Consider the following 23,605-nt stretch of genomic DNA (forward strand, 5'->3'; position numbering starts at 1 on the left):
AGGATCGCTTCAATTTCGGGTAGATTGTGATATAAAAAAATAAAATAAAAATAAATAATCCAACTTCGGTATCTTGTCTGGTTTTTAGTAGCGAGTACCATTTGCATTCTAAACTCGATAAAATTTCTGACTCATAGGGATTATTGTTTGTCATCAAAGTATACTTGATACTGACGATAAATGATGAAAGATTCTTGAGTGAAAATAATCTTTATTTTTTCAATACTTATATAATTAGCAATTTTTTTTAAATGTCAAACCTTGAGCGAGGAAACATACGTGATATTGCATGAAAATAATTCATCAGTGATCAATATTTGGGGAAAATATGCTACAAGAATTAATGCACGTATCTTGTGCTAATCAGGACAACATTGAAAAATCGTTCAGTGTATGCTGCTTTTCGTACTTTCAATATTCCTAACAAATTTTTGAATCTATAATTGTACTCGTTCCTGTACATCATTACCTACATTAATTCATGTATCTCATGACGATTTCGAAATTGAGACCATTTCGGATTAGTTGCATCAAAGGAGACTTCTCAACACCGACAGGTACGTCATCGAGGTTTTCATTACCTGTAAGAACAAACAAATTGTCGATTCGGCACGATAATAAAATTGTCAGCTTAGACTATAACATGTAGTATAATGGAGAACGAAAGAATGTCAATTTACCGTTAATACTATACCTTCGTTTATGGTATTTTAATATTTAGCAAATATTCGACACGCTCGATGCTTTGTTTTAGTATATAGGGCAGGGAGGAGACTGCTTTTATGGATCGGAAATTATCTTATCTGTCAAATTTAAGTACAGTAAACACAAATGGTGAAAAATAAATATACTCAAATATAACACAAATTGTTGTTGTAACCATTTTGAGTTGTACCGAATGATATTTCTTTGCATGAATAAAATATTTCTTCGTTCAAATTTGACCGCCATGTCTAGTAAAGTCCATCTATAGACTATACATTATAAATAAATCCTTTCGCGTTGATGTACAGGATGTAAAAAAATACACGTCACCGTTTTGCCATATGATTCGCTAACCTGACATCTGTGAGGATAACCCCATACATAACTTCGCAAAAGTGACTTTGCCCCTGATATTATGGTTAAATATACAAAACATGTATTATTAATCGAATTAGTTCTTATTGAACAGACCACAAAAAAACCATGAATCGTAATCGAGTTCGTACCACCAAAAATTGTCCTTAAATTTAAGAAAAAGCCGAATTAATTGCAAAATTGAAAATCAATTCATCAATAACCGAACGAACGGATCATATTTTGCAGTATCAATAATCGATAACCTATTAGTTTATTTACTAGCCACTACATATTAACTCAAAACGTAAAAAAAAAAAAAACTGCTACACTAATTAACGTTACAATAACATCGATATTACCGTTTCGGTTAAATGTGAATTATTCTTCAGAAAGATCATTCTTGTCGGCTAGTTTTATTTGCATCCTGCTCAATCACATGTAACTCGAATTACGTACAGGACATAATTTAGTAAACGATTGAACGTGTTGGAATGAAGGCTTCGAAAAGTTTATAATAAGACTGAATCTAGTCAAATTGAGTGTGTGTGCGTGTGTGTAAGCTCCTGAGCATTATCTGAGGTGATAAGATCTTGGGTGACAACAATCGCCATTGCATAAATGGACCAGCCGACACGCTCAGTAATCCTGGTTGTTGGTGAGTGTATTCCTTGGTAATGCTCGTTTTTTTTAAAGAAATAATAATGAAAAACATTTGTCTGCGATGCTAGGCCGCTTAAAGAGTGCACATCACAATTCAAAGGAAAATGTTGTGCAAAAATATGAAAAAATAAATAATTTAAACAAGGGTTGAGAATATAACCATCCTAATTATGAAGAAAATTGAAGTAAAATGCGACAGCTTAATGTCGGCGCCAACTGTCGGAGTGATTTAATTCAGATATTCGTTAATTGTGTTTTACTTGAATGATTTATTGAGTTCACGAGTGAATAATGTTTATAGTGATTTGTCGTGCAAGTCAGGCTGTCAGAGATATCGTTGGAAAAATTATTTTGCAAAGGCTAATAAATATTCGAATACGAGAATTTGAATAGGTGCGAAACCGAATCAGCCAATAATACTTAGCCGATTGTTTGGTACGACCGGATTAGCGCTTCGGAAGAAGAACGTGGAATTAACGATCTTGGTTGAAGCACCGGCGTTCATTTATACTTGCTAAGCGGCTTCCCTTTCTTTGTCCCATGCTATTTTAGCTCCGAATGTGCCAGTATCTGTTTTTTTTTTTTTTCTTATCGTTTGCGCAAATTCAGCTCTCTCAATAGTCTCGGCTTATTTTATATTACGCTGCTTTCTCACACTTTTTTAATCCAATTTGCTGATTTTATTTGATATATCCGGGTCTACTTCTCGTATTTACACCTAAATAGTTTAAATCCAGTCTTATCTATTTAGTAATTATTGGTCAGCGTCGTTTTTGACTAGATCGTTTGGTAGTGTGTCGAATTGGTAATGTGTTATCAGTATAAGCAACCGACTAGACTGACTAGCATAAGAACTGGTTTGTACATTTCAAATACGTTTCACAACATAGAACAGATTCTGATTCCAAAAGTCTACCAATTGAAATTTGCGAATCATCGGTATAAAATTAACCAGGATTCAGTTAATCAGAGCAGCAATTGATGAGAAGCGCATTCAGTTACGCTAGAAAGTTATGTATCGAGGCAAACAATTATCCGATCGTGAGCTTCAGATGAAATAAAGTCTTACTACTAAATCGCACAGGCCATACGTCAAGAATTAAAAACATCCAGCGAACTCACATTTGCAAAACTGCCCATAGAAAATATGTAGAATTTTCCAGCCGTCAGTACGAGCGGCTTCTGAGACCTGGCCATGCATATGATTAGCATTTTGGCGTGAACCGATGACATGTCGTACCATCGACATGCGCTTAACGCGTCATGTACTTTAGTACTCTAGAATCAACAATAATCGAATAACATTTGCCAGTAAATAACTTTTCCATGATTAAATTAACGTAAATCGAACAAGTGCATTTCAACGTATCCACTGGATGCTTTATAGTTGATTACTTGACATTTTTTTAATACCTCTTGGACAAGACGTTCACCTACGAAGCAATAAACGAAGATGTTGAGTATCACACTTAGGCTGTACAAGGTAACACTGAAGAAATTTGGATTTTGTTCTCCCTCAGCGTGCTATAAATCAAATTAGACATATGATGTGGTACATCTTTTTAATAAAATTTGTATCAAGCTTTAATGGTCGAACAGAAACTCGGTAGATGAGCACCGTATTACCGCTAAAACGTAGTAGGACAGGATACATATGAGAATCATTCCTCCAAGAAGTTGACCCAATAAAATAACATTGTACACCTCCTCCAGAGTCTGTGTTATTCTAGAGTTTATTAATAGTTGATTTACGTACTTAGTTTTATCTGTAGGCTTGTCAACAGTTTTATCATTATTATTAGTAATTAAAATGATGAGACTAATATTTTGGATTCACCGTCAAAGAACTCACCGTATCAGTCGCACGTGTTTTTTGACAAACGTTTTTATGGCCAGACCACACTCTTGACCATCGGTATTTATATCGTTGATTCGTTTCGCAAGGACGGACAGTTGTCCACACACGTGGACTGTCAAAGTGATAATAAGAGTATTGGGGCCAATGTATCCGAAAGACGCGATAAATACGAACGGAAGTTGAGCGGCGTATGTCAGTGAGTAAGATTCAATGTTTGACACGTCATAGAATATATACGTGTGGTATGGCAATTTTAACTCCATTGTTGAATTTCCTTTCACTGAGACAGCAATTGCATTTTACCATCTGCGGTATAAATCTAGGGCATAATTCAGAGAAATGTGCTGTGACGTGCATTTCCGGCGGGTCTGGGAAAAATGTTTCACGGCACGGACTTGACCGGGATTCGAACCCGGGACCTTTCGCTTTCCGGGCGACTGCTTTGACCACTAATTTATCCCTGCCGCTGCAAAAACTCCTTTCCTCCATACCGGTACGGGGATTCGAACTTTATTGTCAAAAACTGTACCCAAACTTTAGCTCGAAATTCTCTATGTAACACGCGTATATCTATCAAAATAGTTGAAGTTGTTTTCTTATTCATTTTGATCACGACTATCCAAGGATTTTGACGTGTCTATACCAATATAAGTTACACACAGAGAGAAATGTTTAGTTCCGGTTACCGCTCAGTCCTTAACTATTTTCATTTTTTACCACAATCGAAAAATATAGTCCTAGGTACAAAGTAAAAATTAGTTATCCAGCTTTTACCGGAAAGTCTAGTATCCGTTGCTATTCTTTTTCGTTACGAACACTGTTACTATATTTTCTTGCGAGTATTGCGAAAATTTAATGCTTGTGCAACAATAAACTGACATCAAAGCCTTGCTTAACTAAAAAATTAGAGTAAACCGAACAAACTGATTTTGCGTTGTGATTACCAAGAAAGGATCGACAATAGCGCAAAATGGTTAGGCGTACCTCGTTTTTCGTAATTTCAACAATATTCAAACAGTTTTTCTAACGATACGTGTTCTACTGAATTTTTCTAGTTACTATAACAAATGAAATTTTTCTCAGAGAAAGACGCGTTGAGAAAGTGACTTACTGGTTCCTAGCAGACCAACGAGAGGTGCCAGGTAATAAGTAACTGCCGTAGAGAGTGTCAACGTTACTGCTACTGCAACGAATACCCGGATCTTCTTATAGTTGTCTAGAAGGACTTTTTTTTCCAGAGTTGTTTTATAATTTATCTCGACAAAATCTTCGTTAACCGCCCGGATTACTTGTCCCAGTTGCCGGCTGTTAACACGTAGAAGAATCACTTGAACCAGGATCGTCGTGTACGTTATATTTTCGGATAGATTCGCCACGACGTGTTCAAAATTTTTGCCGAGTTTGTAAAGGTCTACGTATTCTAAAGTCACATGAATCAGTAAACAAATTAGACCGAGGGTAAACCGCGTGTCGTTATGACTGAGTGGCCAAAGACCCAGCAAGGATAGAAGTTTTTCGTTCCATTCTAGAAGTTTAACCGTAGATGATACTTCCATCTAAAAACAAAAATAACGCGAGGAATAAAATTGATACATGTCCGATTGATCGAGGGTGGGCACAAACGTCTTTCATTTCAATGAATCGAAAATAATCCTGTATTGTTGTTTTTGCGCTAATGCCTCAAATTAAATTGAAATGTTTAATTTCCAAAAAAATAAAGGAACATAACTGTTCCAGGATCATCTGGTGTCTTTTAGATTAATCGAATGCTTACCTTAATCAGAGAAGTCGCAAGATTTGTCGTGCCTCGTCTGAGAGCAGCAATGAACTGGCACAACAAGTACTCTTCGCCACAAGGTAAACAATTGCAAAGATCCGATTGGTTGATGCGAGCCAATGAAACTGAGAATCCAGTCGTACGGCATTTCCGAATAATTGAACGAATCGTAGATGCGCATGATACCATGACCACCGGTGAAGCAAATCTGTATGCGGACTTATCATACCAACCTCATTCGCCAACAATAAGCTTCGGAATTGGCCCATATTTAATTCACGATTGCAAAAACTGGAATACGATTTTTTCATATGCTGGCATACCGCATAAGCCTGCGTAACAATCTCAATACAATCTACGCTCGATCGTCAACAATACAGGAAGGAAAAAGATAAGAGAACAGAATAAAGAAGAATAGGACAAAGAAAATTACGAGCCTGTTACATGACCCCTGATCGGGTACAGTATGTTGCCTCAACTACACGAAGGTACATCTTGTAAATATCAAATCGGACCGTCAAAGTTGGAATGTCGAACTTTTCCTATCAGAACGCGCTGTACGATAAAAAATACTTGAAATACGCAGACTCGTGAAACGAGGCCTCATGATTGAAAAATCGCGTTTTCAGAGAGAATGACGGTTTTTTTTTTTTAGAAATCATTTTTATAAATTCATACGGTATGTTATGAACAGTTAGTATGAAATACGATGGTGGCTATATTCTTGTGAACATTTTTTTTATTAGAAAAACTATGGGAGGACCATTTCTATACGAATCAGTCCTATAAAATAACAGTTCTACAAGCTTGTTCGTTCGAACGGGTATCCGACGAATTCGTTTCTCTAGATTTGTTTCGAAGAAGGAGGATCGATTCTACAAAAACCAGTTTTACAGGGCTGATATTATTCAGAACATTTGTCTAGGACGAAACACAGGCGAAATTGCAGAATTGTGGGATATTTAATATTGTAGAATTCAGGGCTCTTATAAATAAAAAGATAATATAATTAAACCCTCAATTTCCTTTTGTATTGAGTTTGATTAGATGTTTATTATTTATCTGCCTGCGATTAACGAAACCAAAATCCTATTTCCTTCTTGGTTAATAATTCTCTGTTCATTTACGAACCTGATATATTTTGGAAATATCGCTACATATACACTTGATTGAAGGAGACAGATAGGGAGACCTAGGTACATCCTAAAGTGCTCGGAAATAAACACTTCTTACAGAATAAGACAGGCACTATGAGAACTACCGTATTACAAGCGCTGTCTATCTCCAAAAAGGGTATAAAGAAATAGTCTGAATAACCCAAGTACAAACAGATCTGCTCTGACTCGGAGTTGAATGTTCAAGCATATAAACGATTTATTGTCAATGACGTGAAGAATACGGTGAGAAGATGTGGAGGAAACAAAAGGGGAGAGAGGTGAATTTAGATAATGTCCAAATGAAATATGATTTAAGAGTGAGTCTTGGGACTGGCTAGTTACAGTTCAGGAGCAGAGGGAGCATTTTGCTGATGCGGTAGGAAAATATTTTGATTAGTTATTATTTATTCACGGAAAACCAAAATTCGCCACAATGAATCAACGCTCGTACACGGACAGAATTCCTAAACACGATTTACCTTCTATGAACACAGACTTTTCTTCTCTTGGTTGAGCTTTTCAAATAAAACTTGTCACTTACCTTAAGTCGATCTGCATCGTCTCGGACTGTGTGGGCGGCTTTGCGTGTCCAGCGGAGACTGGATCAGGGATAATTTGCGAAATTGTTTCTCTCTTTTCTAAAAGCACGCAGTTTAAAAATTGCGTGACACTATTCACGCACGATTGCTCTGGCGCTGGCAACTGAATTATCGTCTCTGGTTGATTGAATCAAATGTTTTCTATTGATTGTTTACCAGCCCTTCGGAATAGGTCATCATTCTCCGCACTTTTGAATGGTTCTTGTACCTTATTGCGTTCTGTTTTGTCTTTGACTTGAATGAATTCTGTTCCTGTAGAATAAAATTCTCTAAAATGAGCTTCCCATTCAATTGCTCAGAGTTTACGAAATTTAACACTTCTGCCTGCACTACTTCCTTTTCTTAGCTGTTTAGAAATCTTCCTTTTTGGCATATATAGTTGGATTTTTTGCAAGGTTTTTCAAATGAGAGAAGGATTATTCATCAAGGCCAAATAGGGCGCCGGTGGATATACTAAAATCGGTACGGAGATAGTTGAGTAAATTTGCCAGTTTGACTTAGTCACATTAAAGGTAATAAATTTTGTCAACTCACAATATAGATTCAAAACGATGACAAGATTTATTCTTTTTAAGTTAAGTCGAAATTACAATGATTGATTATTACAATGAAAACGATGTTATTCAAATAAGACGACAAGCACGGAATTTCGTTAGAATTAATTTTCTAGCCTTAATTCTAAAAGATTTTATCAACTATTCTGATTATAGGTTCACGAAGAAGTATACTCGTTAGGAAAAGCATTTAGTCAAATCGCCTCGATTAAAGGAATTTGAAGAACTGCTCTAGTTGGATGACATTTTAGAACTACTTTATTAAAAGAACGTGGTTCAACTGCGCTGATTCTGCATGTTGCACGCTCTTATTCCTTAGCGTGCAGTTTTCTAACGTGCTTCCTAACACCCACTCCGGCCATTCCCACGGGCGCAGGTAAGAATTTCCGTACTTGCATCAGACATACAAAGATAACTTATTCTGGCCTTCGGTCGTTATTTTCCAAACAGACACCACTTGAAAAAGGCTTTATTACGCTGCGCGTGCACGCCGGTTCCTGCATGTCCGAAAATATCGTAAAGGTGATTTTCGGGCATCTGGTTTGTCCTAACGAACTGTTGTTTGGCGCTGAACACGGTTTGCTGAAGTGTTGATGAGATGAATAATCGAAGCCATAAAAGCCATGGTAAAAGAGAAAATGCTTTGACCGTTAGCTTGTGATATTTAAAGGATGCCCCGCGTTCTCTGGTGTGGTCTTTTTGGTACGCACGTGCACGTCGTCTGTTTGGATTCGGACTGCCGTTAATATTATTTAACTGTAAGGTTAACATAAACAAAAAAAACTATTTCCATAAACGATTCGAAGATAAAAGAAACCGTATGCATGCAATGCATACGGAAATTTGAAGTAAAATATAAGAATGACTTAAAACGAAATTATAAAGGTTACAAGTATGCGAAAATAACGTATCAATCCATGGAATTGAATAGGTGATGTAAAACGAAGTTGATATTCAGGGGCGTTGGGCATCAAAGATGCGACACCATATTTGGCAAGGTAATGCTACGCTGAAGGAACTACTATCCTAAACAATGAAGAATTATCGAAAAATGACTAAACAACCGAAGAGTCAGTCGTACGAGACTTCCAGCGTAGGTCTTTCACTTCTCAATTATCTACGGGTTTTACTCATTTAGAACACTCAGTTGGCTGTCAGATGTGGATGCTGGCCTGCCTGAAATTTAAGTACGTAAAGGTGCGAAAGAGTCGCGTATTGTTCAAGTATAAGACATACCTACCTGCATGTTTTCAGTTCACTCCTACGTAAAAGATTTCCAATCCTATAACCAACACTTTCGGTACAAGTTCTTGACCAATCCAAAATTCCCATCACGCACAATCATCGACCAATACGAAAAATCAACCACCCAACAAGCTCCTGCACCCTTCACATATCCGAAAATCTTCCAGATTCCTTCTTCGATCATCGCCTAAAAAGTCAGTTCCCGTCAAGACCTGAAAACAAAAAGTTAATACACGCGGAGTACTCAAGTCAACACAAACCACCTAACAATTTCAAGTCTTAACCGAATATCTCAACCTAACTAACCATCAAGTCAACTAATTATTAATCCGTCTAACAAACAACTATTCGATCTCCGGCAAATTCGACGGATCAACCAATAGATAATATTAACGTCATTGCAATAACGATTTAAATTTATAAACTACTGCGAATAATACAACTTGTAATCTTGTAACCAAATATCGTAGCTTCGACGTGTAAATGAATAGTTAGGTTTCACAAAAATCGATTCAACGAATAATCCCCAATTAAATAGCCTCGCTCCACCAAAGTGTCGTGAAGGACAATAAATTATAGTTGTATTTCTTGGGACTGACCGTCGGCTCGCATTGTTTGTTTTTGAACGCCCTGTAGTTCTCCCTCAGCTGCTTGCGGTACTTGGCGAGACGCATGGCTATGATCCAGCAGACGCGCGTCTTCTCGTTATCAAAAGCGATGCACCGGAAGTCATTCCTGGCCGTTCCTTTAGTCTCCGCGTTGGCGGTCGGTCTCAAACAGATGCCGAACTCGGTAGGGGCGCAAAATTGTTTCTTGGCGTTCAGGGTCCAGTAGACGTGGTAGTCCGTAAGATGGGCCAACACCTCGAGCTGTTCCAGACTGGATGCGAGGGAACGTCTGGGAGTTCCGCCGGAACCGTATCAGAGGGAACGTTTGGGAGTTGCGGCAGCACCGGATGACCGGAAGCGCTTGGTAGTTGAGGTGGAACTCCCTGACGGAGAATCTGCATGTCGCCATTGTCGTATCACACGACTGACTAAATGTACCTTCGGCGAGCAGTAAGGTTTGCTGTAACGAAGCACCATGTAAATCTTGGTCCACACGTTCTTACCTGCATCTCGAATCCAGGCCGTGCTGAATATGAAAGGACACTTCCAAGTAGTAGTAAGCAGGTTCTGCATCACCGCGTGCCTATTCGCAGAAGGTCCTCCGAACTCGCGACTTTCGAAGTCAACCATATCTTCGGGAAAGAATTGCTTAGGATCGTGTAGAATTCATACTTTCGGGTATCCTGTCGGAATAGAAATCGGTTTAGGGTATTCGGAGCGTAGATTTCCATGTCTCCGTGAACGTTGAGGACATCTTCGTGATCTTCCAAACTCCTCTCCAATCCAAGGTCAGACCAGGATTACAAGTTGATCTGTTGAATTTTTTACATACATATACATATATGAAGACAGGCATAAAAGAAAACGTACTATGTTCGTCATTTCTCATAAAATAGATGTATAGTTCATTCGCAAATGAATTAAGCAAATTCAAAAAATTCTTATAATGGAACAATTACATGACAAAACGACACTATCAGGAGTTACATGATACATACATCATTAGTATTACACATAGATTTAGACTCTATCTATATCTGCGTCTACTTAAGATATCTCTAGGTCTTACTCATCTATAAACTAGGATAAAACAAATTTCATTCTTTACTTGTTGATCGCACATCTCTGATAAAATCGTACGACTTGTGATCCTGGTCTGAACTTGGATTGGAAAGGAGTTTGGAAGATCACGAAGATGTCCTTAGCGTTCACGGAGACATGGGAATCTACGCTCCGAATACCCTAAACCGATTTCTATTCCGACAGGATACCCGGAAGTATGAATTCTACCACGATCCTAAGCAATTCTTTCCCGACGATATGGTTGACTTCGAAAGTCGCGAGTTCGGAGGAGGTTCTGCGAATAGGCACGCGGTGATGCAGAACCTGCTTACTACTACTTGGAAGTGTCCTTCCATATTCAGTACGGCCTGGATTCGAGATGCAGGTAGGAACGTGTGGACCAAGATTTACATGGTGCTTCGTTACAGCAAACCTTACTGCTCGCCGAAGGTACATTTAGTCAGCCGTGTGATACAACAATGGCGACATGCAGATTCTCCGTCAGGGAGTTCCACCTCAACTACCAAGCGCTTCCGGTCATCCGGTGCTGGCGCAACTCCCAAACGTTCCCTCTGATACGGTTCCGGCGGAACTCCCAGACGTTCCCTCGCATCCAGTCTGGAACAGCTCGAGGTGTTGGCCCATCTTACGGACTACCACGTCTACTGGACCCTGAACGCCAAGAAACAATTTTGCGCCCCTACCGAGTTGTGCATCTGTTTGAGACCGACCGCCAACGCGGAGACTGAAGGAACGGCCGGGAATGACTTCCGGTGCATCGCTTTTGATAACGAGAAGACGCGCGTCTGCTGGATCATAGCCATGCGTTTCGCCAAGTACCGCAAGCAGCTGAGGGAGAACTACAAGGCGTTCAAAAACAAACAATGCGAGCCGACGGTCAGTCCCAAGAAATACAACTATAATTTATTGTCCCTCACGACACTTTGGTGGAGCGAGGCTATTTAATTGGGGATTATTCGTTGAATCGATTTTTGTGAAACCTAACTATTTATTTACACGTCGAAGCTACGATATTTGGGTACAAGATTACAAGTTGTATTATTCGCAGTAGTTTATAAATTTAAATCGTTATTGCAATGACGTTAATATTATCTCTTGGTTGATCCGTTGAATTTGCCGGAGATCGAAATAGTTGTTTGTTAGACGGATTAATAAGTAGTTGACTTGATGGTTAGTTAGGTTGAGATATTCGGTCAAGACTTGAAATTGTTAGGTGGTTTGTGTTGACTTGAGTACTCCCCGTGTATTAACTTTTTGTTTTCAGGTCTTGACGGGAACTGACTTTTTAGGTGATGATCGAAGAAGGAATCTGGAAGATTTTCGGATATGTGAAGGGTGCAGGAGCTTGTTGAGTGGTTGATTTTTTCGTATTGGTCGATGATTGTGCTTGGTGGGAATTTTGGATTGGTCAAGAAATTGTACCGAAAGTGTTGGTTATAGGATTGGATATCTTTTACGTAGGAGTGAACTGAAAACATGCAGGTAGGTATGTCTTATACTTGAACAATACGCGACTCTTTCGCACCTTTACGTACTTAAATTTCAGGCAGGCCAGCATCCACATCTGACAGCCAACTGAGTGTTCTAAATGAGTAAAACCCGTGGATAATTGGGAAGTGAAAGACCTACGCTAGAAGTCTCGTACGACTGACTTTGCGCTTGTTCAGACATTTTTCGATAATTCTTCATTGTTTAGGGTCGTACTTCCTTCAGCGCAGCATTACTTTACCCGACATGGTGTCGCATCCTCGATGTCCAACGCCCCTGAATATTAGCTTTATTTTACATCACCTATTTAATTCCATGGATGGATATATTCTTTTCGCGTACTTGTAACCTTTATAATTTCGTTTTAAGTCATTCTTTTATTTTACTTCAAATTTCCGTATGCATTGCACGCATACGGATTCTTTCATCTTCGAATTGTTTCTAGGAACAGCTGGTTTTGTTTATCTTGACCTTATAATTAAATAATATTATCGGCAGTACGAATACAAACAGATTACGTGCACGTGCGTACCAACAAGACTATTTGGTCGTCGAATGTTCAAGGTCGTAGTTCCTTTAGCGCAGCATTACCTTGCGAGATGTGTGACTTTTGCCTTTTCTAAATGGCTTGACCAGCTAACCTGTGATTTACCTTCCGTGGAAGTACCAACCGAAAAAGGATACATAGATTAATACGATACTATTTATATTGAATGAATTGTGTCGATACACAAAATACTCCTCCGGTTGAGAGACGTGCGATCAACAAGTAACGAAAGAAATTTGTTTTATCCTAGTTTATAGATGAGTAAGGACTAGAGATATCTTAATATGAAACACAAATATAGATAGAGTCTAAAGCTACGTGTAATACTAATGATGTATGTATCATGTCACTCCTGATAGTCTCGTTTTGTCATTTTAATTGTTCTGTTATAAGAATTTTAAAAATTTTCCTAATCAATTTGCGAATGAATTATATACACCCGGACGTATTTGTGAGATAGACTGCTGACGTGAGGCCACCTGTCCCTTTTTATCTCTCTGCGCATGCGCTCTGCCGAGTAAACCATGCGGTAGATAACCTAACTCAATAGTTGGTCGTCTCTGCCCTGAGTGTTTGGCGTGACTTTTTGTGATTTTGTTCAGGACTTATTGCGAATAAAATGATAAATTCTGAAATGATAACTTTTCAAAATCAATCGCGGGACTTGAGGAAAATCGATGAAATTTTTTTATTACACTTGTGTGAATTTATAGAGTGAAAATGATGCGCAATCGTTGTTTCAGAGAATGTTATTATTCCACTGAGCGATTTTACGTAAGTTTTTGATCAGACTGTATGACAAGGACAGGTGGCCTCACGAATTTCTCTCTCTCTCTCGCACAGAACCGAGAGCCCAGTGCCCCTTCCACTATAGTTATATTTCAGTGGGGAGCACCACACCGCTCACAACGAAGCATCTCGAAGCTGCGCAAAGGGCGAAACTGCGATCTAACGTCAAGTTCTGCGCCGCGATGCTCCGACAGGTGCGCGTCGAGTTGCGCAATCTACGAAATCGATGACGGATCGATTATTGGGTATTCTTGTGGGTATGACGTCACGTACGGCATACCGTACCGAGATCGATGTTGCGGCCGGTCGTCGATTTTGAAATCACTCTAGTTCTGGCGATCGTGCGAGATAATCGCGAAATCATAAAGTTTCGTTAACGAGTTCGCTTTTCGTAGTCTTGCGAAAAATAGCACCACCGAAATATCACGAGGGGGTTGGAGAATTCGTGGCGTGGATATGGAACGGTAAGTGTTTCTAACATCCTCGCGACAGAATTTTGAGAAAAATTGAGCAAAGTCTTGACGAGTAACGGATAGCCATTTTGGATCTGCGTTGTCAAACATGTACTCGAAATTCGTTTGCCGATTCCTTTGCTTGGTGACCGCAGACCGTAGCCTGAGTTTCCCGTTATGGAGTTGAGTAAATCTTGAGTAGTTGAGAATGTTGAGTGGAGTCACGGTTTTGAGTCGAGTCTTTCTAGTTTTTAAATTTACGTACAGTATCGAATTCCGCTGTACGGTGTCGAGTCGCGAATTGCCGAAATGGAGCACTCGAATTAGCGAATATCGTTTTTCAGGACTTTGAGAAAGTTTCGAGTTCAAATGCGTTGAGATTGCGGTTAGTTGAGTCTAGGTTTAGTTGAGATTGCCTATAGTTGAGGTTGCGTTTTCGTTGTGTCTATTTTGGTAGAGGTTGAAATGAGAAGTTCGTGTTACTGAGTTTTGGTTGCGTCTGGATTATGCTTGCGTTTAAGAATTTGTTTAGTTGAGTTTCGCGTAATGTTGAGCTCTATAGTTTTTGTTTAGCTGAGCCAAGTAAAGAATAAGAATAACATAAAACAATTTTCAGGTTTAATCGGTAATTATCGACGCTTCATACCAAATTTCTTCAAAGTAGCAAAACCTTTGACAGAACTGTTGGAAAAAGATGTGAAATTCCTTTGGAAAGACGCACAAGAAGACGCATTTAGCCGATTATGAGATAAACCGTTCGAAAATCCAATACTTCAACATCCTGATTTTACCAAACACTTTATTGTAACAACAGATGCATCAGGAATCCCCATAGGAGGTGTATTAAATCAAGGTACAGTAGGAAAAGATTGGCCAATAGCATATGATATCTAGATTACTAAAGAAGGCAGAAAGAAATTATTCAACAATCGAAAAGGAATTATTGGCTATAGTTTATACGGTAAACTACTTCAGACCACACTTATATGGACAGATTAAAAATTTTAAAGGGATAATTGACCGTTGCAGTTATTTATAATTGGGTGAGGATAATTGTATTTAAGCAGGTCATTCGATTTAATTATATTAGTTTTCAAATAGAACTAAGATCCTGATGGAACAATTGCAGAATTTAAACCAGCCAAATATATATACTTTGTTCTAGAATGAGGATACCGCTTGTACGCCCGCCCTCTGAAGTTTCGTTTTCAGTAAACCCAATGATAGACGACTTAATGATGAAAAGTAGTGGAAATGCTGAGGAAAAAATAGTGAAAGCCCCCTACCCAGTCGGCACTTCAGAGGACCATTTAAATGTCGAATTAGTCCGGCAAGGAATTTCCAAGTCTCGGCTCTATCGCGTGATATTCTATTTCGAAATTGATGTTACAGAAGCAGTTCCTTTATTTGAAACAATCGAAAATTCATAAAACTCACTTGTCATGATCCACTGTGAAAAAACTTCATTTGCACAAAAATCAGAAAATCATTACGATTGGAGAGTGTACAAGACACATGTACTTGAAGCCAACCGAACTATAATTAGAGTCCCGATCGATTCTGGTATGGAGGCAGACCGATGAATGCATATATATTTAACACCTATTAAAATCGGCAATTTAAATCAATAATTTTATTTTCTTCCCGAATTATAAATTGAACAATTTGTTCCAGAAAAGGGGAATAATGAGTTAAATCACTCTATTAACAATTATATTATGGATTCCCGCTGCTGTGGTTGAATTTGATAAAAAGGAATTATTGCTGAAGGATGGGACTAGATGTACACTGTCTAACACAAATTGTTTTGAAAATGGTGGATCATATGCTTTTCGGATAAATTCACCAACGGATGACTGCAAATTAGACCGTTGCGACGTTCTTTACACTGGACGAGCATTGAAAATTAAAGAACCCCAAGAAGATGGATTTGCATCAGACATTTACACCTACTCTAATGAAAAAACCACCTTCGCTCTAACGAAAACAAAGGAATTTAAAATTTGTGGATACAGAATTATTCGTACGGAACATCCTTGTAAGAGTCTGGACATCACACGTATACGTTCACACATATACGTGTGGTGTCGATCATCGTGAGGCTGCGAGAATGGTCAGTCGGTCAGTAATCGTCAAATCATCCACATCTATGTAATGGCCGTATAAGACCCAAGACCGAATTTTTAACTATTTATTTATTTGTTTTTCTATTGTAACATTTTCGAACCCTATTGGGAAAGTGACGAAATTCAGAATCCGATGATCAGATTGATTAAAATAAACAATATATAAGGACTGACGATTCAATAAAGCGGAAAAACATTTACTTTTATCGTACGACGCCTCCAAAAGATAAGCGTTATTTTTAAGTATTTATTATTATTTTATTTTATTTCATCCTCCATCACGATTCCTGACCAATTTTTATCTGTCTCACCATTCTTATTAATATAAAATGTCCTTCTCTATAATGCATTTATAGTACTTGGCTTGGCAAACAAGCAATTCGTTACATCCTGAACATTTCATCGTCGAAATAGAATCTGCTAGTCCAATCAAAGAACACGGTAAGATTGCTGCTGAACGACAACATGAAACAGAAATGTGCCCTGGAAGAACAGGTCTACGAATTACTCTCACACTCGCCATTCACACGCCGGACGAATTTGCTTTTAATGTTATGTAGGGACCGGGTGACATGGTTGTTCGTGCATGAGAAACGATTCGACTCACCAAGTGCGTTCCTGTCGTGGTAACTGTAAGGAAAATAGAACATGCCATTGTTACATGTCCTTCTGAACTACTAGGGAACCAATCAGGGGTTTCTTCTGGTTAGTTTCTAAATTCTAGCAGAGAACCCCGTTCAACAGATTACAACTTCTGGTCTTACGTTCAACAAGACAAAACTTGAGATCTTGAATTCAACGAGACCACTTCAAGTTTTGCGTTTACATGGTAAATTTCAGTTTTGCCTTGACTGGTTCAATTCCATAAACGTCTCTCGTCCTTGTTTATAAATTTTTGAAACTTACAATTAACTAAATTCTTTGATTTGTCTTTTGTCATTTTGCATATATTGTAAACTTACATTTAAATGAATTCTTCGATTTTAACTTTTGTTATCGTTCATATAAACTAATCACGTCCATTTAATAAGCATTATTCTCTTGATTTTTTGTGCTACCTTAAATCTGGCTTGAATAAAATTCATTCAATAAACCACTAAAACCTTATAAATTAGTAAGCAAAAGACACTATTCAATCTCCCGCTGAGCACGCGGAGCCGCTCACAGCCCAAACAACCAAAACCATCGTAAGGTAAGTAACGTTCCATTTAAATTTGGCGTTCAACTCAGGTAACCGTCTAACGTATCGCTCTCTTTCGGATACATCTATGGGATGAGTTGAGGTTTTCGTATAATTAATGGTCGTATAATTAATTATCGAAAGCTATTTCATAGCCATTGTTTACTGCACATACTTTAAATTTCATCAGCCTTTTGAATTATTAGCACCAGAAAGTTTGTAACACCCATCCTTCCATACTCATACATCCATTCGTATAAACTAGTTAACAATCCTTTGGTTGTCCGTTATTTTGATTATAACAATTTTGTCAACTTAATAAAAATATTAAATTTAATTCACAAGATATGACAAAATATGCTTGTCATTACGTTCTATGTCGAGTTCAAAGTAGATGATAAGGTGAATTTCTTTGAATAGTACTAGTTGAATGTACTTTTTTTTGTTTGTTTATTTGTTTTTTTTTGCTTGTTTATTTGTTTTCTTTTTGTTTGTCCTGTTTTTTTTTTTTTCTTACAAATATAATATAATACATATAAATTGCAGTTAAAATTGATTCAGGAGACTAGGAAATTTGATACCTGCGTAAATGTAAACTACCATATGTACCTTTGATACCATTTAAATTTTCTGGATCACATAAGACGAATGCATTTTTTCCAACCACCTTTGTAATTTTATATGGTCCTTGATGTACGTGGAAAGACTTGAGTGACTCTATCAGCTACATTAGATGGTAGTGGTGCCTTTGATAAAACTAGATCATTCACATCAAGAGTAACCTTTGCTTTCGCTTTTTGTTGCTTTTATCGATTACGAAAGTTCATCAACAACCTATCCTTAGCTATGATAATTTTAGGTTCGTGATTCGCCTCAATATTGTTTGGAAATGATGTAATCTTTTGAATTTTATGAACAGGTTGTTTTACCAAAATGAAGTTCCGAAGGGCTATATCCCGTACTCGAATGGGTCGTTATGTTTAACAAATCGTAGATGTTTGAGATGTCGTTTGCCCTTTTAGTATGTTGTTCTGAACATAAGGTTCCAAGAAGCCTCCCTAATTCTCTCATAACTTTTTCCGTTGGATTAGATTCAGGATGTCTGATACTTCGAAAACACGTTCGTATACCTGCGTCGTTTAAAGTTTTTTTTCCAACTGTGCGAAGTGAATTGTGTCCCATAGTCTGACAGAATTCGTATACGTCTTCAAATTTTCGGTACGTATGATTCTAAAATTTTCTTTAAACTAATACGAGTTGTAGCTTTTGTCACTGCATATAAACTCGGATATGTATTTTCAGAAATTATCTAAACTGCACGCCTCCTACAGATTGTGGTAATGGTCCATAATAATCGATAGTTACTGATTCTCCTCGTCTATCAGATTTAATCATTTCACATTCTCCTTCCATGGTTTTCGATAAAACTTTAACTCTCTGACACAAATCGCACGTGTTTACACATTTCTTGATATCTTTTAACATACCTTTGCAATAAATAATTTTGTTTTAGATATTGAAAAGTCTGATATTAACCGGGATGACCCATTTTAGCGTGAGTATGTTGGATTAGTTTTGTAATTAAAAAAACACGGTACTACTATTCGCCATTGGTTATTTTCGACTCGATGTTGAAATAATATTTCATTGTGAAGTTTCAAATGTTCATCAGCAAATCTTTTGACATATTATTTAGTGTTTTAGATATTTTCCTCTTGTAATTTCTTTATATTTTTAAAATCTCTGGTCAAAGTTTCATCCAAAGTCAGATCATAAATAAGATTATGATTCGTATTTGCACTACTTACATTTCGTATATCAGAGTATGATTCAAAGTTTTTCCTTAATATAATCAAAAGTGTCACGACACGTTATTGGACCTTGATTTAACGCGCCGATAGTCAGTTTAATTTTTGTCGTTAATTATTATTATTATTATTACGATTCGTTGTTTGTTAATTATAGCCATTAGACCTTTGAATTTGTCCAAAGTACTTAGGTGGCGGAAAATTTGTGTTTGGCAAAGAGACATTAACAGCTGTTGGTACAGTACTTTGAAAATTTGCATTTTTAATACTCCGTTGTATAGACTGATCTGTTAATATTTCGGTTGCTCGTTAATATGACCTTGTTTATTGATTTCTCTGACATTGTGCGGATTGTTGCTATAAGACTGGGAATTTCGAGATTTTTCACGTTCTCTCTCTTCACAGGTTAAATTTAACCGAGCAAACAGGGTTCCAACCTTATTATTATCCGAAAAATCAATTGCGACTAACGATTCCCTCAATTTAATCGGCATTTGTTGAACAATGCTATAATTTATTTCGTAGTCCGATAACTTGGGTTCAAAATACTGAGCTTCTTTAGTTTGTTGTAAAAAATGAATTTGCAAATTATTTTCACTCCATTTGAATTTACGCACAGACCAACTATTCTTTTCCCTGATTCTTACAGCTACGGAATAAAATTCTTTCAAAAATTCTGTTTTTAAAACATTCGTAATCGTTCAACCTACTTTTATTTTCATCAAACCAAATTTTAGCTCTACCATTCAATGCGTCGTCAATAACTAATATTTTTTATTCATCTGGTACATGTTTTAGATCAAAATATCTTTCTAAGTCATTTAAAAAGTCTCTAGGATTCGTGTTATCCTCTCCAGAAAATTTACGTGCTTTTATCTCTATTTGAAATGATTGCAGGTGGTTTATCAATCTTCCTACTAACCTTCCTTCTTCTTATTGATTAGCCAATTCTTGTCGATCAATTTGATTTAATTTAAAATACTTAATTCTACCTACACCTCTAATCATTCACACTTTTGCTAGCTTTCGAGCCTTCGCGTTGGACGGCAAATTATAAGAATTTTCCGAATTTATTTTATTAAATTACGAGTGAACTATGTACCTATTTTATGAGGTATGCCAAACGTAACACGATTTCTTTTTTTCTTGTCTTTGCATATGAATATAAAAACCGAGCCGTCCATAAGTTTAAGATTCATTCTTTCATCCATTCCATCATTCATTCATTCCAGGTGTAAATTCTTTGAACAGAGCGGCACATTGTTAAAATTGTCAATAATTGTCTTTTCATCGATACTCTTGACTCTCGGATTTTAGTTCATTTATTTTGTTTTTTCCTTTTAAATAGTCTCTCTTTAATTTTGACGTCGTTTTTGGAGTTTTCATTTTCTGGGTTTGAAATGTCTATCTCGATGGTATCTGATGTTCCGTCACTGAGAAATTATAAACTCGTTACCTTGTTTCTCCAAGAGAATTGTTGACCGAGAGACCCGCTTCTTATGAAGATAGATGAAACCGGTGAAGAAACAAACCACGTGTTCAACTCCGTGGGTCGAACTCTCATCAGCCCTTGTTTTGACCATTTAGCGGGTGTAATCGAAACGTTACACTGTTCACTATCTATGAGTAACAGAGCTAGTCTCTTGACATTTTTGTCCAGTCGACCAGTTGATGTCTTGACCCGCACAGTCCTACTCCTTGTGCCACCGGGTGCAAAAGTCTTGTTTGACCTTCTGGATATGTTTGCTACGTAAACAAACGATTATTCGTAGTAGCTGGAAGGTCCTGATTAGGTAAACTCGCAAGTGAATCGCCAATTAGATAATGAGAGGGAGCGCGTGCAGTTAGGTTATTGGGATCGGATGATAGTGGAGTCAACGGTCTTGGATTTAGAATCGCCTTCATTTCAACGGCTAGAGTATCCAATTGTTCAAAGGTAAACAGCTCCGAGCCGACTACTCGTTTTAGATGATGTTTAAATGATTTCACCGCTGCTTCCCAGAAACAACCGACGTGTGGCAACCTAGGAGGGATGAAGTGCCAAACTGGTAACAAAGGTCTCAAGGAGACGAAGAGATGCATTGACCCAATGCAAGGTGATCGTAGAATTCGACCAAAAATTGAACGATCTATTTCGACACTTATGGTTGATTTTACCGTTGAACATAGATCAGCCAGAAGCACCGCTGCGCACAACTCTAACCGTAGAATTGTTTGCCGGATTTTTATTGGTGCAACCTTTGATTTTGCACAAAACAGCTGAACCCGAAGGCGTCCGGTGAGATTAGATTCCTTTATGACGGCGTGGTGAGGTAAATAAAGTCCGTCTGTCGATTCCCCGTTGACTTTGACCATGTGTTACATGTTTCTTGAAGTGATCTTGACACGTGGCCTCTTCGTTTGATAAGTGTTTTGTGACATTGGTTTCTTCAATATCCCAGAATCTGCTGGTGTCATTATTCCGACTTGTGAGATGACGTTTCATATTCTTTTTATTTGGCAATGGAGATATGTCTCCGCCGATTACCCAACCAATGACTGTCTTATGCAAGTATAGACTGGATTGTTGTACGGTTGATAATTTGATTTGACCGACACAGAAAATGGACAGAAACATTCCCGCGCCTAATAGTGCCCACATAGGCGCTGGCTTTTGAAATTCTGGGCCGGCTAGTCGAATATTCGATAAAACAGTCAGTGATTGACGGATGATTTATTGATCTGGGGAGATTGACGTAATCCTTGGGACGGCGAGAATGTTGATAGTTTTTTGATTGGAGTTGTTAGTAGATTTGATATTTGCGATAATCCAATGCTTGGCTACCGTTGTAAGTTCGTTCAGAGCCCCGATGGAATATGACAACCTCTTCTCGGTAGCCCTTATACCTTTGCAAGTGCTTCAGTGATGAAGTTTGCTGTGGAACCTGTGTCGATGATCGCACGACAGGGAACGTTCAATTTGTTTCGATTTTGTATGTAGAGTAGAGCAACAGGAATGACATTGTCAGTGAAGGAACGAGTGATGTTCATGACCACAGATCCGGCAGTTACCTCCCTTGCAATCCTTCGGTAACTGATCCTTGCCGAGACAGTTTCCACATAGGGATACTATATTAGCCAATTGCACCGCTGTTCCATTGTTGCCGAGAGGAGAGTCTTACGTTCGTACACCGAATGCATTTCCCGACACATCGGACACGGATAGATCCTGATAAACGGCGTTACCGAAGAAGTAGCCGCTGGCGTTGATGAAATTTGATTACTCCAAGTGTGATTAATTGATTTTGACTGCGTCTTTTTTTGAATATTCCCGTAAAATTTACGGCGTCGTTGACGCAGCCTGATGAGAGCTGGAAGCCGGCGTGACAGAACGGACAACATTTCAATTTATGCTTGCTGCCTGACACTCTTCCATTTCTCGAATCAATTGACGCATTTCTGCTATGATAGTGCAATGACGTTCCCTCAAGGCTTCTAATTCGTCGGAAAGTGCGTGCAGTTCGTATAAATCCCTTTTCATCGACTGCACATGTACGAGTATTTCGTAGCTTCTTTTATACTGCTCACAACGGGTTTCGGCCTGTACTTGAAGCCGATTCAACTCTGACGAATTCACCTGTTCTACGATGACCGTTTCGCGACGCGTGACTCGCTTCTTACTTTCTGCGCGTTTGCGTTTACGAGTGACCAAGGTGTCTTTCGGCATGGTAGATTATTTGTTTTGGAACGAAATGGAAGGGAAGTATGAAAGGGAATGGCGATTAACAACACGAGCTTACCGTTCAGATGCCTTCTTTGAAGAGACGTCTCACACTCCTCGTTTCTCGTCACTTTCATTGCCTTGATCACCTTGATTGTTGTGCTGATCTTGATGTACAACTTCACTGAACTTAATTAATTCAACACTTGTGCATTAATTGACACTTTTTCACTGAATTGATATCGTTAATTGATACTAGAGTTCGGATTTTATCCGGCTCGAAGGGCCACAACGTATTTTTCGGGGATAATTCGTTGAAACGAGTTTTGTAAAACCAAACTATTTCTTTACACGTTGAATACAAAATATTTGGTCACAAGATCACAAGTTGTATCATTCGTAGTAGTTTATACATTTAAATCGTTATTGCAGTGACGTTGATACGTTGAATTTGTCAGAGATCTAAATAGCTGTTTGTTAGTCGGATTAACAAGTAGTTGACTTGAGGACTTGACGCGTACTGACTGTACAGTTTGACGTCTCAACGGCAACTGACTTCTCAGGTAATGATCGAAGAAGGTATTTGGAAGATTTACGGAAATGTGAAGGGGGCAGGAGCTTGCTGATTGGCTGATTTTTCGTATTGGTCAATTATTTTGGGGCGTGGAAATTTTGGATTGGTCAAGAACTTTTACCCGAAGTGTTGGCTACGGGAGTGGAAATCTTTTATGTAGGAGGAAAGTGGGAGCACGCAGGTATGTCAACTTAATTGAACAATACGTGACTCTTCCGCACCTTATCGTACCTAAAGTCCAGGCAGCCAATTGAGTGTTGTAAATGGGTCAGACCCGTGGTAATTAAGGGGTAATAAACCGACGCTGAAAGTCTCGTATTACTGACTCTTCGCTTATT

The 23,605-nt window shown here is 38.2% G+C and overlaps 2 protein-coding genes and 1 long non-coding RNA gene across 4 annotated transcripts in view; 2 read left to right on the top strand and 1 right to left on the bottom strand.

Annotated features, from left to right (window-relative positions):
* The window catches only part of LOC124178060, a 26,243-nt gene extending 21,314 nt beyond the window's left edge, over nucleotides 1-4,929 (top strand). For both annotated transcript variants that reach the window (XR_006869717.1, XR_006869718.1), the window contains one exon: nucleotides 4,918-4,929. This is a non-coding gene — a long non-coding RNA (uncharacterized LOC124178060). The remainder of the gene's footprint in view (nucleotides 1-4,917) is intronic.
* Nucleotides 298-5,375, bottom strand: LOC124178059 (odorant receptor 49a-like). Its single transcript, XM_046561150.1, has 7 exons — nucleotides 5,355-5,375; nucleotides 4,692-5,136; nucleotides 3,575-3,860; nucleotides 3,349-3,448; nucleotides 3,136-3,246; nucleotides 2,845-3,000; nucleotides 298-581 (listed from the first exon to the last, which is right to left on the bottom strand). Exons 2-7 carry the CDS (start codon nucleotides 5,134-5,136, stop codon nucleotides 531-533), a joined length of 1,149 nt encoding a protein of 382 aa, XP_046417106.1. The 5' UTR covers nucleotides 5,355-5,375; the 3' UTR covers nucleotides 298-530.
* A 5,363-nt stretch (nucleotides 5,376-10,738) lies between these two features.
* On the top strand, nucleotides 10,739-16,565 carry LOC124178279 (growth factor receptor-bound protein 10-like). Its single transcript, XM_046561515.1, has 3 exons — nucleotides 10,739-11,082; nucleotides 11,182-11,479; nucleotides 16,362-16,565. Exons 1-3 carry the CDS (start codon nucleotides 10,739-10,741, stop codon nucleotides 16,563-16,565), a joined length of 846 nt encoding a protein of 281 aa, XP_046417471.1.
* Nucleotides 16,566-23,605: the final 7,040 nt, after the last annotated feature.

The sequence above is a fragment of the Neodiprion fabricii genome, chromosome 3, assembly GCF_021155785.1.
Source record: "Neodiprion fabricii isolate iyNeoFabr1 chromosome 3, iyNeoFabr1.1, whole genome shotgun sequence".
NCBI lineage: Eukaryota > Metazoa > Arthropoda > Insecta > Hymenoptera > Diprionidae > Neodiprion > Neodiprion fabricii.